This window comes from Penicillium argentinense (assembly GCF_028826775.1).
Source record: "Penicillium argentinense strain IBT 30761 chromosome Unknown utg000005l_segment0_segment0, whole genome shotgun sequence".
NCBI lineage: Eukaryota > Fungi > Ascomycota > Eurotiomycetes > Eurotiales > Aspergillaceae > Penicillium > Penicillium argentinense.
Window position 1 is genome coordinate 3720876 of NW_026622664.1, and position 17659 is coordinate 3738534.

General features: G+C 52.9%; 7 protein-coding genes across 7 annotated transcripts; 1 reads left to right on the forward strand and 6 right to left on the reverse strand.

Moving 5' to 3' along the window:
* Nucleotides 1–426: 426 nt before the first annotated feature.
* On the reverse strand, nt 427–2066 carry N7532_006180 (ankyrin repeat domain-containing protein; the record flags this gene model as incomplete). The annotated part of the gene is made up of 3 exons (XM_056618674.1): nt 427–969; nt 1290–1529; nt 1764–2066. The coding sequence occupies 3 exons, from the start codon at nt 2064–2066 to the stop codon at nt 427–429; spliced, it is 1086 nt and encodes a 361-aa protein (XP_056474833.1).
* A 414-nt stretch (nt 2067–2480) lies between these two features.
* On the reverse strand, nt 2481–3230 carry N7532_006181 (uncharacterized protein; the record flags this gene model as incomplete). Its single annotated transcript, XM_056618675.1, has 3 exons — nt 2481–2736; nt 2789–2979; nt 3051–3230. The coding sequence occupies 3 exons, from the start codon at nt 3228–3230 to the stop codon at nt 2481–2483; spliced, it is 627 nt and encodes a 208-aa protein (XP_056474834.1).
* Nucleotides 3231–5870: 2640 nt separating this feature from the next.
* N7532_006182 (tRNA modification GTPase) lies at nt 5871–7851 on the reverse strand (the record flags this gene model as incomplete). The annotated part of the gene is made up of 4 exons (XM_056618676.1): nt 5871–5889; nt 5965–6920; nt 6971–7504; nt 7570–7851. 4 exons carry the CDS (start codon nt 7849–7851, stop codon nt 5871–5873), a joined length of 1791 nt encoding a protein of 596 aa, XP_056474835.1.
* Nucleotides 7852–8689: 838 nt separating this feature from the next.
* Nucleotides 8690–9340, reverse strand: N7532_006183 (Diaphanous autoregulatory; the record flags this gene model as incomplete). The annotated part of the gene is made up of 1 exon (XM_056618677.1): nt 8690–9340. The coding sequence occupies one exon, from the start codon at nt 9338–9340 to the stop codon at nt 8690–8692; it is 651 nt and encodes a 216-aa protein (XP_056474836.1).
* Nucleotides 9341–9507: 167 nt separating this feature from the next.
* Nucleotides 9508–14297, reverse strand: N7532_006184 (formin homology family protein; the record flags this gene model as incomplete). Its single annotated transcript, XM_056618678.1, has 2 exons — nt 9508–13051; nt 13120–14297. 2 exons carry the CDS (start codon nt 14295–14297, stop codon nt 9508–9510), a joined length of 4722 nt encoding a protein of 1573 aa, XP_056474837.1.
* A 732-nt stretch (nt 14298–15029) lies between these two features.
* Nucleotides 15030–15573, forward strand: N7532_006185 (uncharacterized protein; the record flags this gene model as incomplete). Its single annotated transcript, XM_056618679.1, has 2 exons — nt 15030–15056; nt 15154–15573. 2 exons carry the CDS (start codon nt 15030–15032, stop codon nt 15571–15573), a joined length of 447 nt encoding a protein of 148 aa, XP_056474838.1.
* A 634-nt stretch (nt 15574–16207) lies between these two features.
* fdh (formate dehydrogenase (NAD+) FDH1) lies at nt 16208–17578 on the reverse strand (the record flags this gene model as incomplete). Its single annotated transcript, XM_056618680.1, has 3 exons — nt 16208–17093; nt 17158–17333; nt 17390–17578. The coding sequence occupies 3 exons, from the start codon at nt 17576–17578 to the stop codon at nt 16208–16210; spliced, it is 1251 nt and encodes a 416-aa protein (XP_056474839.1).
* Nucleotides 17579–17659: the final 81 nt, after the last annotated feature.

The window sequence follows — 17659 nt, forward strand, 5'->3', positions numbered from 1 at the left end:
CCTTCGAGCGTTGTTCCACGCTGCACAGACTGAATATCATTCCCACCTTCCTAGGGCGCCGTATAAACAGAAGAAATCGAATCCGAATCTGAATCCCCCCGTATCATCCACTTCAGCCGCAAGCCTCGAATCCTATTCAGGTAACCGGGTATATTCCACCGTCGGCATAGACCTTGGCACCTATGTCGTCTCAACTGGTCTATCCAAACTAGACGGCGGTGACGCCATAGTGTACTTTCCTTATACTATCTCTATTCCCATGTCGATGGGGTAGGCGGGACGACAAAAGAAACAGACCTGAAAGTAGCCGAGGCGAGCGGCGGCTCATTTTCACGTCGATTCAGGTTGGGTCCTGTACCGGCACTAGCAGTGGTGGTAGAGCCAGTACTAACTCACCATCCGGGATTCGGAGCAGGCGTCTCACTGTCACCTCGTAAGATGGCGGCCATACGATCGCGCTCTAGCGGCTGCGTGGGCTCGGGCTGTCTCATTTCGGGGGGTTGTGATCGTCGGCTGGCGATTGTTGTTGCCGGGCCTGGCTATGTGCGTGCTCTCGGCCTCGGGTCTTGTAGGATAGTTTCTTCCCAAGCCTTCGTCTAGTGTTGTGGTGAGTTCGTGGATCATTGAGCTGCCTGCTTCTATGGCGAAGGTGGACGGGTGGTGTGTATCCTGAGATTGGCGGTTCGGGTCTTTGTTGTGGGTGTTGGGTTTGAGGATGCGATGTTTGGAATTGAGCTGGTACCGACATAGGGGGTTGGGTTTGGCATCGAGGATGGAGCTGGCATCACGGGAGCTTGGAATTGGGGTGATGTCAGATCTGAGACTGGATATCTCAAAGACTGCCTGAGAAGCTGCGGCACCCTTGCCTTCATTCTCATCAGAAACGCTCGAAGCAAATCCCAAAGTCCTAGGCAACTGAGCAATCTCCGCAAAACTTGACTCCGGAATCTTATTGCTAGAAAGAAAGAGCTGTAGAACATCCGCATGTCCATAATAACTTGCATATCGAACAGAATGCCAACCAGATTCATATTTCTTAACGATCGACGCGCCCCGAGCTAGAAGCAAAGAAGCAACAGCCAGATGTCCGCTGAAAGCAGCCAGAGAGGCGAGTCTTCACGGAATCCTGTGCCGAACTTGAGAGACAGCGGCGAGCCCCGATCAAGCAGGGTTTGTACGACTCCCACTATGTCGAGGGATCCTTTCTTCTCGCTGAGGGTACGGACGGTGTTTTTCATGTCCGTTGTACTCAGCCCAGTGGAGGGCTGTCATGCCTGTATCATCAGTACTACGATAATTGGCTTTGGCTCGGCCTGCGTCGGTCGCGCAGGTGAGCCGTATCTTGAGGTCTCAACCGGTGCTTCAGTTGCTGCCCGGTTGTCGAGAAGTATGGAAATGGTTTCGGAATGGCCTCTTTCACAGGCGTGGTGGAGTGCCGTCATCATGTTTCTGTCATTGGCTTCCAGGTCGGCGTTGTGCGAGATGAGAAGCTGGGCTATTTCGCTATCTCCTCGTTTAGAGGCGGCATGCTACATCATCCAATATGGTCAGTTCCTCTGATAAAATCGAAGTCAGATCCGAATGTCTTATCAGCGCAGTCATCTGATCCTCAGCCCTTGAATTGATTCTCGCATTGAAATCGAGAAAGAGTCTGCACAGTGTCCAGCTGGCCAGAATCTGCAGCTACCCTCAACGGCGTCTGCCCGAGAGAATTGAACACATCTTTAAGATCGAGTCTCTCAGCTAGAAGGACATTCAAAAACATCACGGTGGCCCCGCGATGCAGAGAGATAAAATGCCGGCCAGCCTCCTGTATCGATGACGTTCAGTTTGGCGCGGCGTTGAATGAGCAATTCAACGATATCAGCATTTCCCCAATGCGCTGCAACGAGGAGAGCATTTCGATGTGAGCGGGTGTGACACTCTTCAATGTCACAGCCTTGTTCAATGAGTCTTTCGACATCATCGCACGATCCTTCCTGCGCAGCTTTGATGATCTGCGGAATTGGCCCACCAAAATCTATGCTAGTGGTAAAATCCTCATAGTGTGTCTGTCTTCGTCTCATTGCGTTCGTGTTATTGGATAGATCCGAGCCACCTGGTGACACTGCAAGGTTTGCTCAACTGCAAGTATTCATGCGGAGGAACGAGGATAATCTTTCTCTTCTCGAATCCGACGTTCGTGATCTCTGAGATTCAGAGTGCGAAGCATTTCTCCTAACATTCGTTTGGTACGGCGGCCGTTGCTACGTCTGCGTCACAGAAACACTTCTGCGATGGATCGGGAGTGCGGGATGCTGCACTCGTCCAGACGGACTACTTGGTAAAGGGAAGTAGCCTTCCTGTTCTTGCTGGGCATCAGGCGTAGGGATATGCAGTGACGGCACCATCAAGCTGGTGGCCGGAGTCTGGTTGCTTGTATACCCCTCGTCCGCGAACGCAGAGTGACTTTGTTCGCGGTCCGGCACGGATTGCTGGGATTAGTCCAACGAGGCAGCATCCAAGTCGCGAATCGTATGCTCCAGCACTCGGTGGTAGGCTGAGGACTCTGCTATCGCCCTGTCAAAGTCGGACTGACCGATTGATTGCCTACTCCCCTGTGAAATACTCCCGGCGTACGACGTGCCGCGGCTCCCGCGGGTGGACAAGATAGTCGCCGTATCATCGGCATCACGATGAAAGATTCTCCTCGTCGTCGCCGTTCCCAGCAACCTCATCTGCTCACTTGTCGTATGGCTATATCCGCAATCAGCAACCTCCGCCAAAAACAGTCTTGAATCTCACTCACCACTGACAAAACTGAAACAACAACTGCAAGGCCATAACCTGCACATGCAACTTCTCCTGGTGGCCGCGCATAGTCTCCTCATTCCACTCCACCCGAATTCTAGCCCAAAAACTGTTCATACCGTCTTCGCGGGTACTCTGCACGAGAGTGGACACATCTCGCGAGACGACATCCATGACAACGCCGCAGCCCTACCATCGCAACGACGAGGTCTCGGCCAAACTCCTCTGTGTGCTACGCATGGGCGTTCATCCGCGCCCACTCGCGCAGGTTCGTCAGCGCCGTGCCGATACAGGTTAACTCCTGAATCAGGGATTGAATCTTGAGATTCGGCCTCTCTGAATTTGCCGACGAGCTGGTTGAGGCTCTGGACGGTGGAGGTGATGGCCTGCACGACCTGCACGCCGCCGGAGACGAGCCCGAAAATTGAGGCGGGATCCATACTACATTGTCGTGAAGAGGGTGTGCATGTCATCCATGGATGTTTGGGTGAGGTTTGGAGACATGAGACGCGGCGGGGAAGCCTCGCCTCTCCACTTCCACCCTGACACTAAGTGTAGGTTTGTTTGGGGGGCCGCACTGACGATCACTGATGGTAATATCCTATCTAAGCCACTACTAAGTACTAGTCCACAGAGCAGGGAGCGTACTATCATGCATTTTGGAAGGTGGTCAGTTTGGTCTTATTATCTGTTGATTGATCGCATTGTATTGGACTAGTCGTGCCGAGCTCGTTCCATGGTTCTGGTTATAGTTCCCGCATGTCTTAGACGGATCTATATAATTAGATATATTTAGACATCACCACGCAACATTAGTGCGCTATTTCTCAGGAGGACCTGAATGGACAATGGTACACGAGCTTCGACCAATCCCCACGCACCGTCAGAAGCCAAGTCGTTGGAGGCTCTCGACCAAAGCTGGCCACACGACGAGTGCAACGCACTGCCCAGTGATTGTGCGATTTCAACATGATCCAAGACAACAACAAGCGCCCGCAACCAAATCCCATGGGGCCGGTCGAGAGCTTCGCTATTCTTGTCACTCCCAGCATGATTTCAAATCTGTCAAACGTCAATTCTGTCATCTGTCGTTCCCCTCTGTGCGACCTTCCCATCGAAGACATCTAGGAAGCCTCGGCCCCTGTGCTTCCCACGGCAAAAATAGAATCTCTCCATGGATGCGCTCTCCAACTAGCACAAATTTAGACGTGGTTGCATCCATCATTCTGGAATGGAACCTGCAGAGCACCCAAAATTAGCCGTTGTTACCCGTTTGCGCTGTTCGCGAGTCGATACGTCGAGTCCCGGGGGAGTGTTGCAGAACGAGCGTAGTTCGGAACCCGGGACGTTGGGCGAGTCTGCACCCTCTTTACTAGTAGCAGCAGTTGATTCCCGGCAGAATAGAGAGCACGCACTCCACGGTCAAATCCATGCGGGGCACACAGAGCGACCAGTAGGCCACATGGCCGAACAAGGGTCGATGAGGTCGGGTGGTATTATTAATAGACCACTAGCCAGTTACCCTAAGGGTATGTATACCATAGTGCCGGCCACAAACGGCCCCCATTTCGCGATGTCGGCGCCTGCAAGCCGTCTCTGCATCGTCGCGGGCGTAAAACAAGACCCTGTAATCGTCCATCTCCATCGCAGTGCTTGCGCCCGTCAGCCCTGTCGCGACGGAGTGTCAATAAACAGGAAAATAAAAGCGACCGGGGAACCGATCGAGTAATCCGCACACCCCCAACGGCCCCTGACATCGCTGCAGGGGCGCAACGTGGGTTTCTTGTTTTTATTTTTAGTCGCACCAATGCGGTTCGGATAGAATCAGACGCCACGGAGGGATAGGGAAGGTGCTCTCGTTGTTCATTCACTCTCGGTTGCTGCACTGAGTGAGTGCAAAGCGGGATGGTTAGAAGAGGGGGCTATTCTTAGAATCTGACGCGAAATTGGGGACAAGGCGAACAAGGCCAGCACAATTCCGCGAGCCGATGATTTCTAAGCAGCTCGGAGATGCTCAGGTATAGAAAGGACGGAGCTGGGAAAAGAGGACAGACTGGAGGTAATAGGGTACCTGGGGTAGAAAGGTCGGAGCGGCTAGGGCAAAGTCTTCAGGCACTCAGCCCAGGAGTCACCGGCTGAGCCCCAGTAGCATGTTTCAACATCAGAAGTTTCAGCTGAACATTCAACCCCCAAGCCTCCCTCGACTAAGATACGCATCGTCATCATACGGTAGCATTAGCGTGAATCATCGCGACCATAAAATTACGGCGTGCCAAGGACGATTGGCGCAGCAGCAGGTTCGCTGGGTGAGTGGCTCGTTCGCTAGAGGAACGCAGCTAGAGAGGCATGGGAGGCCCTGACTCAGACCATCACACGAGAGCACGAGGCTTCGGCCGCCTTTCATCTAGAAGATTGCCCGAATGGGCTGCACTGGAAGATTCTGGGTACCTGGATGACTGAATGATTCATGCGTTAAGGCAGACTCTGGTATTTTTCGCTCGCTGCGGGTTTGGGGGTTGTCATCGAGTATGAGAGAGGGGCCAGTATAAATATCAACCGTTGGAAACTCAATCGAGAGGACATTCTTCAGACACGATCATCAGACAGACTCCACTTTAAAAGATATCCAAGATCTCCGGTCTGCTTTAATTACTCTATATTATTTACACATTGTGGTCAACCGTCAACACGTTACTATACAAGCACTCTTACACTCCATCTCCATCCACTATATTCTCGGAAATGTACCTCGGCGACGACCAAGACAACTCCAGCATGGGCCGTGGTGGCTACAACGGACCTGCCAACCGGGCAGATGATCCATCTTTGTGCAACTGAGCTCCTTTCGTGTGCCAGTATTTGCACCACGAACACTTCAGTAGACGACACGATCTCGGGCCCCATGAACACGGCAATCCATGGACACGAAGGCAGTCATTGCCCTCTATCTAGACAACCTGGCTTGGATTCGCCACTCGGTTGAAAGGGCTTCTGCTTTTGCAAAGAGGCACCCGTCACGGGGGCAGGGTGGCAGACAGACCACATCGATTCGGATCCAATCGAGGAATCTCCAATCCGTGTTACTTGCCGACACAAAATCTACACAATGAATCAGCACGACAATTCAGACGATGGAATCAGGATCATAGAGGAAGAAACCAAAAAAAAACTCACTTCTCGAACACGACCCCCAGCACGTCTTCAACATCTCCGCTCTCGCCCTTGCCGGTGATTTTCGCCAGCATATCCGCTGCAAATCGCAGGTGTTCGGCCGCTGTGACAATGTCAATTTCTGCCTCTTCGGCAGCAAAGCCACGCTCAAGAGGGGTTGCGTCGGGGTCGGTGGAGGGGGACGTTTGGGATAGGAAATCTTCCAGGTGGTCGAGACATTTTTGTAGATTAGAGCTTTGTCGATGAGTCACCCCCAATGAATCTTCCCAATACGAAATATCATATTGGCCACTGGTATCTCCCTCCATGCCCAGCGGAGAGGCAATCTGTTCAAAAGTCGAGATCATTCCACGTAGAAATGTCTGTAGATGGCCGGGATCTGTTTCGCTCAGCGGTGAGATCCCCTGTTGTGCTTCATTGCAGGAAATAGCAAAGACTCGTTCCCTAGGCACGGCCGGGAAGACGTCAGAAATTGTCTCTTCCAAGACTTGAGGAATTGAACTGCCCCTCTCATCAGGGGTCAGTCTGTCACATTTGTTGATCGCAACGACGAGACACTTGTCCGCCTTGACACAATCATTGACAGCATCAAGAACCTCCGGCTCGACCAAAAGCCTCGGGCCTATTGAAGTCTCCTCGAGCGAGACAACGACAACAACAACATCCGACTCCAAAGCCCTCTCCCTGGCCCTCCGTATCCCCTCCTTCTCAACGTCACCAATAACACCCCGTCCAGCAGGACCCGCAGCATCGCCCTCCGCCCGAATCCCAGCCATATCACCAAGCTTGCAATACCAACCCCCAAGATCAACCCCAACATCAACAATATCCCTCGTCGTCCCCTCCTCGGTACTCACAATAGCCGCCTCCTTCCCAACAATCCGATTAAGCAACGAGCTCTTGCCAGCATTAGGAGCCCCCAAAAGCGCAACCCGAATCCCATTCCTCAACAACTCCCCCTAGACGCATTCCTCACATGAACCCGAATCCGCACACACAAATCGCTCACCTGCACCGAAACAGAAGATACCAGCTCCTCCGTTGACTCGTCAAAATGCTGATCCTCAGAGAAATCAATCAAAGCCTCCAATTCCCCGCGCGCATACAGAAGCTGCTGCCGCCAGAGTTCATAGCGCTTCAGCAGCGCATCGCTGGATCCGCGGACAGCCAACCGTCGCTGCTGCTCCGTGTCCGCGGAGAGGGTATCGCCCAGCGCTTCGATCTGCGGTAAGCTGAGGCGGTCGTTCACGAAGGCGCGGCGGGTGAATTCACCTGGTTCGGCGTATCGGATGGTGGTGTTGGGGTCTGTGCTTGATTTTGCGATGGCGCTCAGGACGGCTTTGACGATTGCTGGGCCGCCGTGGATATGCAGTTCCAGGACGTCTTCACCTGTTACGGTTTTCGGGCCCGGGAAGTAGAGGACTAAAGCGCCGGCGTCGAGGACTGTATTTGCGGAAGGCGGCTTTGTCGGGTCGTAGAGCGTGCGCAGGGCTGCGAAGCGGGGGTTTGGTAGTGGAGATTGGGGACACAGTCCATTATAGATCTACATACAGATAAAATGACGTTAGGATAGAGGTTCGTGACGGAGTTAGCTGTCGGAAATCATACCGAGACGCATGCAGGACCAGATACGCGCACGACGGCAATCGCAGCTCTCCCGGGAGCCGTTGATAGTGCGTAGATCGTAGAATCTGCATCTAGCATGAATTGCGCCGGTCTCGAGCTGGAGAAGCTCCGAACGGGCATGGCAGTCCCATTTGAAGTCGGCGTTTCGCGTGTCGGGACATGGCGTCGGTGAAAGAGACTATCGAGCCCTGCGGTTCGCGTTCGGGGCCGTGGGGGGCGGATGGGAGTAGCCCAACGCAACGCTCGAGGATTATATGCTCGCATGCGCAGAACAGTAGGCCGTGAAACCTGCGTCGCGAAAACGGTAGTCGTCGCGCTCGAGATTGATATCGAAAGATAAAAGATAAGGTCACGTGGGCTGGCGTCAAAAGTATACCGAGGCCTCGGTCTAGACCGCTCCCAAGTAGTGTGCCGTTGTAGGGGTAGACAAAGTTATTGTCCTAGGTTAATTCATTAAGAATCAGCTAGCTAGTTCAGAATGCATTGGGTTGGCACTAGACGAAGAGGAAATATTCAACAATTCTATCTTCCAGCCCCGTCTTTAACCTTAAAAAAAGACCTCACTTCCAGCGATCAATCGAACTCCAAAAATCAGCAGCCTACACTCAACCTGGAAAAGATACAAGACCCATAATTCAGCAAACAAAGTCGATGGTCCACATCGAACAAAGATACAATGCGATGTTAGGCAAGTCTTCGATCATGATTGGTATCACAGTCGATATCGCCGTAGATGTTAAAGAGGAAAGGTATGTACAAGGAGAGAGAACCGTACAATAGCCAGTACACAAGGTGGGTATGCGAAGCGGGAGCCCTCGACAGACCAAACAAAATTGCACATGGAATGAACCAGAAACAGAAGAGAACAAGGTAAAAAAAGACAGTGGTATCATGACCCATGCTAAACTCATCACGAGGTGAATAGAGAAAATGGCGGATCAAAGAATGGGAGGGGGAGACAAAGGGTATTATACAGTCGAGTCGAGGGTGGGAGGTGGGGAGGGGTGTAATGCAAGAAAGAAAAATGAAAAGATTCCGAGACGGCATCAAGTAAAAATCTATCAGACATTAGATTAAGGGGGCCGTATCGCGATACACCGTCTCAATCCGACAATTCAATCGGGTGGCTGGCAGATGTACCGTCAGCCGAGTGTTCTTGTTTGTGTTGGTCATCATGCTGGTCGGAAACAACGATAGAAGGTGGTGCGGATGCCTGTGAGCCGTCCTGAGGCGGGCTCGGCGGAGCTTGGTCTTCTGTCCCTATAGAATCCGTTCGTGACGGAGACATGGGTTCTTGTACGGGCGGAAGACCAGACCCATCAGCACTATCCTTACTTCCACTCGTTGCTCCATTTCGCCGTCTCATGCGGCGATTCCGACGTTCTTCGTCGGCACTCTCTCGTCGTCGTCTCTGGCGCTCGCCGCCAGCATCGGAGTTACTCCTCAATCCAAGAAGCATACTGGCTGCGCGGTCTGCAATGTCTTCGCCTTCGGAGGTTTGGGCCTCCATGGTGGTATTTTCACCCTCTTCGGGGAGCGGTGGACTCAAAAGGCCATTCTCGTCGGTAGCGGCCTCGGTCTTGGCCGCATTGTCGTTCTCGTTGTTGCCTTCTTCAGCACCGCCATCGGGCACATGCTGACCGGAAGCAACGCGGACTTGATGGCGCTCCTTGAGACGAGCACGGCGGCGGCGGTCTCGTTGGTCCTTGGCTTGGGGTGCGGCAGCACGCAGCTTCTCGAGCAGCGAATCCATCGCGCCGCTGTTAGCGGGCGTGTTCTGCTGCTCGGGAGTAGCATTGTTGCCATTGGCAAGGTTGACATTGGCACGCTTGCGGGCCAAAGATGCCTCAGTACGCCTCCTGGCCTCCTCCAGACCGATGTTCTTCTCGCGAGATTTCTGTTTGTGAACAATGTGAGTAATCAAATAAAAGGCGTGGAGATAATGATAATTGTAATGAGTGCACTTACTTTCCATTCAACCAAGAATGAAGCCAATTTGGCAAAGAAGTCTCGGCGAGCATTCTCATCGGTGTTATCTTCACCGTAGAAGACCATGATATCGTCATAAGTTTTTACCATGTCATCCAAGTAAAGCTGCAACTGCTCAGCCTTGCGCCGAGCGTCCTTCATACTCCGTTGAACCACTTGGCTCACGCGGTCCTGGGGATGGAACTTCTTCGGGTCGCTCAGGTTGCCTGCATCCAAGCTTGACTGCACATTCTTGATGTTGTTGATGTACTTCTTGGAATCAGTGCAAAGTTGATCAACATTGACCTTTTGCAACCCAACAACACCGGAAATCTCCTCAGAGAAAATTTCCCACTCGGGATACTGGTTGCGCACGATACGTTCGACCAAGTCGGCAAAAGTGGTCTCGTTCTTGTCATCCTTGACCATGCCCAGACGAGCAAGCGAGCTCAGCTTGAAACCTTGAGCCTGCTTGTTGGCGTCGTTCATGTAGTTACCAATATCCAGAATCAGACCAAGAACGTTCATGAGAGACACGGAATCTCGCAAAGATTCACTGACTCGGACAACCTCCTGTAGCCTGGACGAAGTGTACTCGTACTCCTGCTCGTAAGAGCGGGTCAGAGTAAGAGCTCTCATTCTTGCCTTCCAGTAGTGGTTCAACTCATAAGCTGTGGAAAGATAGATCTGATCTTCGCGGGTGAGTTCACTGGGGTCTTGTTCACGCTCAGAGCTTGCAGCTCCTGGAACAGTCCAGTCACGACTATATGGCGCCATCAACTTCGCAACGTTTTCCGGAATAGTGCACATCTCATCACGTTGCAGGAAATCCATGACGACCATGTTGTCCAGGATTTCTCGATCACAATGAATGATCATCTGGACCACATGATCAGGAGGGAACTGAGAAAATTTGGCCAACGCAATTTGAAAATTCTTCGACAAGTCGTTCGAGATGATTTGTTTCTTGTCTTTGCGTTGCTTGGCTGCTGCACTGGCTCCGAAGAGATTCTTGGCTTCCTTGGCTCTGAAGAGTCGTTCCACCTCATCCAAAACACCCTTCTTGGCAAGATCGGTATATTTCTGCTCTTTCTCCTCGGCCGAGACGGCATGAGCAGCCCAGACTGTTACTTCAGGAGTATCAACCTTGTCCCAGTGGACCTTCTTGAGGTTATTCTTAGACTGAGCAAACTTGTTCATAGGAACAATGGAAGTTTGTGGCAGATAAGATGCCTTCCAGCCAGCGCCCAGTGGTGCATTTGGCGGCGGAGGGGGCGGTACAACAAATCCGCCGGCACCTCCAGGGGGTGGAGGCGGCGGGGGACCTCCGGCACCACCTGGCGGAGGTGGAGGAGGGGGGATCCCGGCTTTGGCACCACCGGGGGGCGGAGGAGGCGGCGGAACAGGAAGACCCTTGGCACCACCTGGCGGAGGCGGAGGAGGAGGAAGGGCAGCACCGCCTGGTGGAGGAGGGGGAGGAACGACACTGCCACCTGGGGGCGGAGGTGGAGCAGGGAAAGCGCTGCCTCCTGGTGGTGGCGGTGGTGGAGGTGGAGGAATTGGAAGTTTGGCACCGCCTGGAACAGGAAGAGGTGGTGGAGGCATTGCTCTGGAATCCTGCTGTGCTTTAGACTCAGCATCTTCAGCAGAAGCTTCATCTTTAGCAGCAGAAGCTTCCTCCATAGTGACATCTTCGACCTTTCCAGTGCCCTCTAGGCCTTCATCATACTTCGGGACCTTAGAAGCAAGTTCACCGAGTAGGCCAGTGGCCTGAGCAGGATTGAGACGAGGTCTCTGCATTTCCACCAGACGAGGCTTCTCATACACAGCCTCTTCATCCTCATCCACAGGGGACAATGCCTTGTCATCAGAGGTATCTTGCAGATCAGGCACATGGCTGCGCTTACGGTAGGATCCAAGAGAACCTGGGTCAAGGTGACGACGGGTTTGAGCAGTAAACTCTTCGCCAGAATCGTCCTCTTCGCCATCCATCTTCTCACGGAGCTCACGAAGACGATCAGATGGGCCATGCTGGCCCCAGACCTTGCCTTCAAGCTTGAATTGGGTTTTTGTTCTCTCCAGCTGACGCTCCAGGCGTTCCATGAGACGCTCGCGGTCCAAAATTCCGGGCATCTGGGACGGATCCGCCGAGGCTTCTTGATCAGGGCTCGCGACCTTCCGGGCATTGGATGCAGCGATATCTTGCGCATCCCGAAGCATCAGGTAGAGCTCACGAGTTTCCAGTTCATTGCGCTGCAATTCCTGGGCCCGCAGTCTCTGGAGTTCACTAGCCTCGGCCTTCAAAGACTCGTTTTGCCGTGCCTGAAGTTCAATGATACCGGTCTGTTCGTCAATCTGCTTTTGGAGCTTTTTGACCAATCCCTCAGCACCAAGCTCCACCTGGGCCTTCATCTCATCGCGTTCAGCGATAGCAGCCTCGGCAATCTGACGAGCTTCCAATGATTCATCGTACACACGTCTAGCCTCGGCATCGGTATGAAGTCGATCCAACAAACTCTGAACAGTGAAGTTCAATCCTTGTCGAAGATCAAGATCAGGAAGTCTCCTGTCCATAGCAACGTAGCTCATCATGGCGTCTACGAGCTGGAACATCCGTAGACCTTCTTCGCCGGAGTTCTCGCGGATCAGCAGCATATGCTGCATCGCTGAGAGGAAGTAGTCATGAGACCGAGTTCCATTGATCTTGGTTGCAATAGCATCCGCAATCTGGAGAGGGTCACTCATATCCTTGACTTCACCCTCGACACTATCCTTCATGCTGCTTCCCTCCCGTTGAAGAAGATCTTCGTAATCGATGGCTTCATTCTCCCGGAATCGTTCGATCTGCTTGTCGATTACCTCGTATTGGAAGCCCTCCATCTTCGTCAGTAGACGTTTGATTCCACAAGAGATAAATTGGGCACGAATGTGGCATCGTAGTTGCAAATCGGTTTCTGCGCCATCCACCAGCATGTTGATGAGAATCATGGTAGAAACGGCATACTCCATAAGGAGATTCTCCATGCCAATTCCACCACTTCGATACTCTTCGCTTGCGCCCACCAAACTTCCCATCTTACCGCGGCCATCGACAGTAACTTCGACGATGCGCATCCAGGCATCAAAACGACCGGTTTCGTTATGGTCATGCTTGACTTTATCCATAGCCTGGAGAACCTTTTGATGACCTTGGCCATCGGCCCAGTGGCATAGAAAAGTAAGAACTTCGCTCACAAGCTTTCGGGTGTTCAGGCGAGGCGAAGCTAATGAGTTGACAAGCGCCACGAGGACCCCTTGGTGCTCGAGTGCATCATCTGCACCATATTTGTTGTTCATAAGACCTTTCAAACACTTTGCGATATCATACTCGCGGTCGAGGTCCTTGTCGCCAGTTGGAGGAGCGGGTACGGGGCCAGAAGCTTTTCGCCGGTTGATCTTCTGAAGAACATTGGTCAAGGCAACTTGTCCCTGAGCTTCAACAAAAGCTTTCACCCAGCTATCAGAATTGTTAGCGTGGCAGTTCGTAAAATCATTTGCAGGGGTCAAAACTCAATGCACACTCACCTGATGGGCTGCGTTCGCAGACTGACACTCAAACTGGCCAACTGCTTCGATGTAATCGTGTCGTCCATGACTTTCTTGACATACCACTCAGGGCTACCTTCCTCATCTGCGCGTTCCAATAGACCCGACAAGCCATCATGTCCGTGAGTCTGGCGCGCATTTTGTCGTCTTTTCTGCTCCCCTTGAAGCTCCGTCAATCGATCCTGGTGAACCAGGGTCCACTTCTTGGACGCAGGGTACGACAACATTTGCCGTTTGGCCTGCTCTGGAAGGTTCTGCCATCCACGTTTCTGCATAAGCTCCAAGAACAATTGGTCGACAATACGGTCGTCTCTGGGGCGGGTCAAATAATTATCGGGAGGCCGAGGCACGGCTGCAGGTATAGGTTGGTGTATAGACGGGGCATTCGACAGTCTGCCAGCACTTGCACTACTTGGGAATATAGTGCTGCGATCACTTGAATGCGAGCTCGTAAGGGTGCGACTTGAAGGTTCTGACGGAAAATAATTCGAGGCTCGAGGGTTTGACGAATGTCCGGAATACACACTAGCCTGGTCAAGCGATGTGCGAGAGTTCGATGAAGAGTCAAACGAGGAGTTATGGTTTGCCGCTGAGCTCCCAGGCCGTCCCCACTGCTGATATCGTGTCCCGCGCTCTCCTGAGCCTGAGGCGCTGCTCGTCATCGTCATATTCGAGGCATGCGGGGGTGGGCGAGGACCGGACGGATGGGAACCAGATCCATTCGGTGCTGAGGAAGAGGTCCAGGTTGGATACTGATGAAAATCTCCTCCGGTCTTGCCAATGTGGTTGGGAGAGGGCTCGTGGCGGGCGGAGTCGGGTCGCGACATGTTGTCAATCGGGATCGGAGTTCTGGTGTCGGACGGCAGGCTCTCGAAGGGTATAGACGTGATGACACCGGCTGTTGGAGCGATGCTGCCGGGATCCATATCATGGCTTAAGTCGACGGACTGAATCGACGATCGCTTCGAATAGCGGGACGAGCGAGAGCCCGCGGCGCTTCCGGGAGGCGCCAGACTATCGTAGGAGCCTGCGTAGTATGATCCATCGTGTCCCTGGGAACGGTCGTCTGAGGACCCTCCCTTGTACAGTTTCCTCCCAAAGAACGATTTCCCGGCCGACGTTTGCCTCGACTTGTCGGAGGGTGCATTAGTTGGCATTTTTGCGGGTGGTCCCTATGAAGTGGCAGGGAGCAACATAAAGAGCGCTCCCTTGGCACACTCAGAGACGGTCGGAGGCTGGGTAATCGATGTGCAGGTTGTAGCGGGGTCGATCGCTATGGATCTGGTGGACGAAAATGGTGACATTCACAATCATTCGACGGTCTGTTTTTGTCCCTCCCTGGCTAAGTTAGTATACCCGCTTCGGTTGCTATGGCGGAGCCACTCTAATGTAGAGGGGTAAAATGGAGGGGATATGTTGGCGCTCACCACACAAAGAAACGAAAGTAATATGAAACCTAGGAGGGTTGCAATATGCAAGTCCCAGTGAGTTCTGACGCCAGGGTCGATCAAAGCACGGTCCCAAGTGCCTGATTAGGGGGCTGCTGCCAATGTCCGGAGAAACTCCCCGACCGCGCGCACGTGATGTGCTGAGTCATCGCGTCTTGCCAGGAAGTGCTGTTCTGCTCAAGGGGAAACTGGACATCCAGCGATCGGTTGAGACGGTGCCGCCGGTTGCCTCGAAGTTATTTGATCGCGCGGTTTCCTGCCATATTGTTTGGTTAATCACTTCTGCTTCACCCAATGCACATTGCCGATCCGGAAGCCGCCCTCGTCCATGCACCCGATCCCAGGCCGGTAAACAGAACTGCAATCCACACTGAGCCGCTCAAATCTGCCCTCATAAGCCCATACTCGACTTCTTGATACCCTAGAGGATTGCCCGACAAGATGGGGTCCTTCGCAGGTTTTGCAAAGGTTGGTCTCTGTCTCTCTTCCGTCTTATCGCGAGATCCGCATCTGTCGATCGGGCCGCGTGATTCCCGGCCCAGGGGTTAACTATTCCAAACTGAAGACTATTTTGATTCCGGCATCTATTGCACTAACGGTATATGTTCTCTTCTCGTTCCTCATCATCCCGTTCTTCCGACGCTACCAACAACGCTACTCCCAATACCTCCCTTTGCATACCATCTCAGCGCATACCCTTTCGCTCCGTGATCGCATGGCCGATGTAGTCATGCGCTTATTTCTACCTTCGTCATGGCGACGGGGCGCAAACATTGAAGATCACGATAACATCAGTATCGATGACGAGGAAGGAGAACTCATGACTGGGATGAACATGGATGCTGCGCGGCGGGAGGCTCTGGAGCAGCGGCGCAGTACGGCCGAGTCCCAAAGTCGCCTTAGTCGAGAATTAGAGGAAGGTTTTATGGACGACAGTGACGACGAAGACAATGACGGGAGAGGGCACACTGGTGGTAGACGTTGATTACTTTTCACGGCTACCGTCATATCAGGCTGTCATGGATCGGCGTTTTTGGTTTCCAAGATTCTCAGCGACACATGCATATTGGGAGGAACTCGGTTTTATGTTTCTAGCTCATTTCCTGGTTGACATTACGAGAAACGTCATACATCATACATCATGAGTGTCTAGACCTGTTTTGCTTGATAACAATGAGAAAGACCACAATTTCTTAAATCACAAATTTGGTTGAACAAGTATACACTGTGTACACTAAGGTATTTGGCAAATATGCAGATTGCCCAAAGTAGTCTGAAGTTTATACAAGATCTTTTTTCCTGCGCCTGTCAAAAGACCAGCTAAAGCTACGGGATCCACCACAAAGTCCGTTCCTGTTCTGGACCTGCCAATCTACGAGAGATCGGCGCGCCCCACTTTGATAATCGGAGATGCAGAGCCCCTGCATAGCAAAGAATGAATTACGAAAAAGAAAAACGTGAAATTGAACCTTTCATTTCATTGGTATCGTTGATGCTCTCTTTTGAAGCCTAGTCCCTCCAAGTAGGCAAATGGGGATCAAAGAATATAAACAATCAGAAAAGGAAATTCATGAACCCAGGGGCTAATTTGGTGCTAATATCGCCAAACCTTTTCAGTTTTACTTGCGCTGACCGTAGGCCTTGGTGGCGTAGTCACCCTTGTGGACGATCAGGTCCTCAGGGCGATAGTCGTGGCGGCCAGAGAAGTAGCTGTCCAGGATGTTCTTGGTGCCCTGAGCGTAGCGGATCTGGGCGTCAATGGAGGTACCCGACATGTGGGGGACCATGGCGTTACCACCGCCCCAGGGGTGCTCAGCGTAGCGCAGAGGGTGGTCCTTGGGAGCGGGCTGGGGGAACCAGACATCACCACCGTAGCCGCGGAGGTGGCCAGACTTGAGGGCCTCGGCAACGTCCTCCTTGACAACGATAGCGCCACGGGCGGTGTTGACCAACCAGGAACCGGGCTTCATCTTGGAGATGAGGTCCTTGTTGAACAGACCGCGGGTCTTCTCGTGCAGGGGGCAGTTAATGGTGACAACATCGCACTGAGCGAGCATCTCCTCGAGGTTCTCAACACGACGGCAGCCAATCTCCTTCTCGGCCTCGGGGCTCAGGGGCTGGTAGTCATAGTAGAGGAGCTCCTTGCAGTCGAAGGGCTTGAGACGGCGCAGCACACGCTCACCGATACGGCCGACAGCGACGGTACCGACAACCTTGCCCTCAAGGTCGTACTCGTTCTTAGCGACAGCAGCGACATCCCAGTCACCGCGCTTGATCTGCTCGTGGGCGGGGACGAAGTTGCGGACCAGGGTCAGGATGGTCATGACAACGTGCTCAGCGACGGAGACGACGTTGGAACCGGTGACCTCGGCGACGGTGATACCACCGTTGGTGGTGTTGGCAGCGTTCAGGTCAACGTGGTCGGAACCAATACCGGCAGTGACAGCCAGCTTGAGCTTCTTGGCCTTGGCCAGACGCTCAGCGGTGAGGTAACCGGGGTGGAAGCTATAGGAGAGCAAATTTTAGCTGGAAAGTTCCTGAGAGATGTTGAGGGCTGGGGTGGACGAACGGAGTGGTGATGATAACCTCAGCATCGACGAGCTCCTTGTCGAAGGTGGAGTTCTCGCCCTCCTTGTCGGAGGTGGTCACCAGGGTGTGACCGGCATCCTCGAGCCACTTGCGGATACCAAGCTCGTTCTCGGTGGTACCCAGTAGACCGGGCTGCTGCTTGGAGTGCTCGCCACCCTGTTTGTCACGTTAGCCATTGAAACCCGCGATGTATAGAAGAGGTGGTCACTTACGTCGTAGAGAACCAGAAGAACCTTGCCCTGAAGTTTTGCAGATGCGGTTAGCGTACGGGCATTGGAAAATGCACCAGCCACGGGAGCTCTGCTAAAGGACCCGGAGGGAGCGGCTGGTTTGAGAGGACCAGAGAGGAACTGGGACGCAGGACGTCGGAGTTGACGAGAAATGGAACGGATAAATACCATTGTGAAAGATGATCAAGTGAATATTAACTTGAAAAGAAGATGGAAGCACGAAGCTGGAACAAAGAGGTCAGCGAAGCTCTT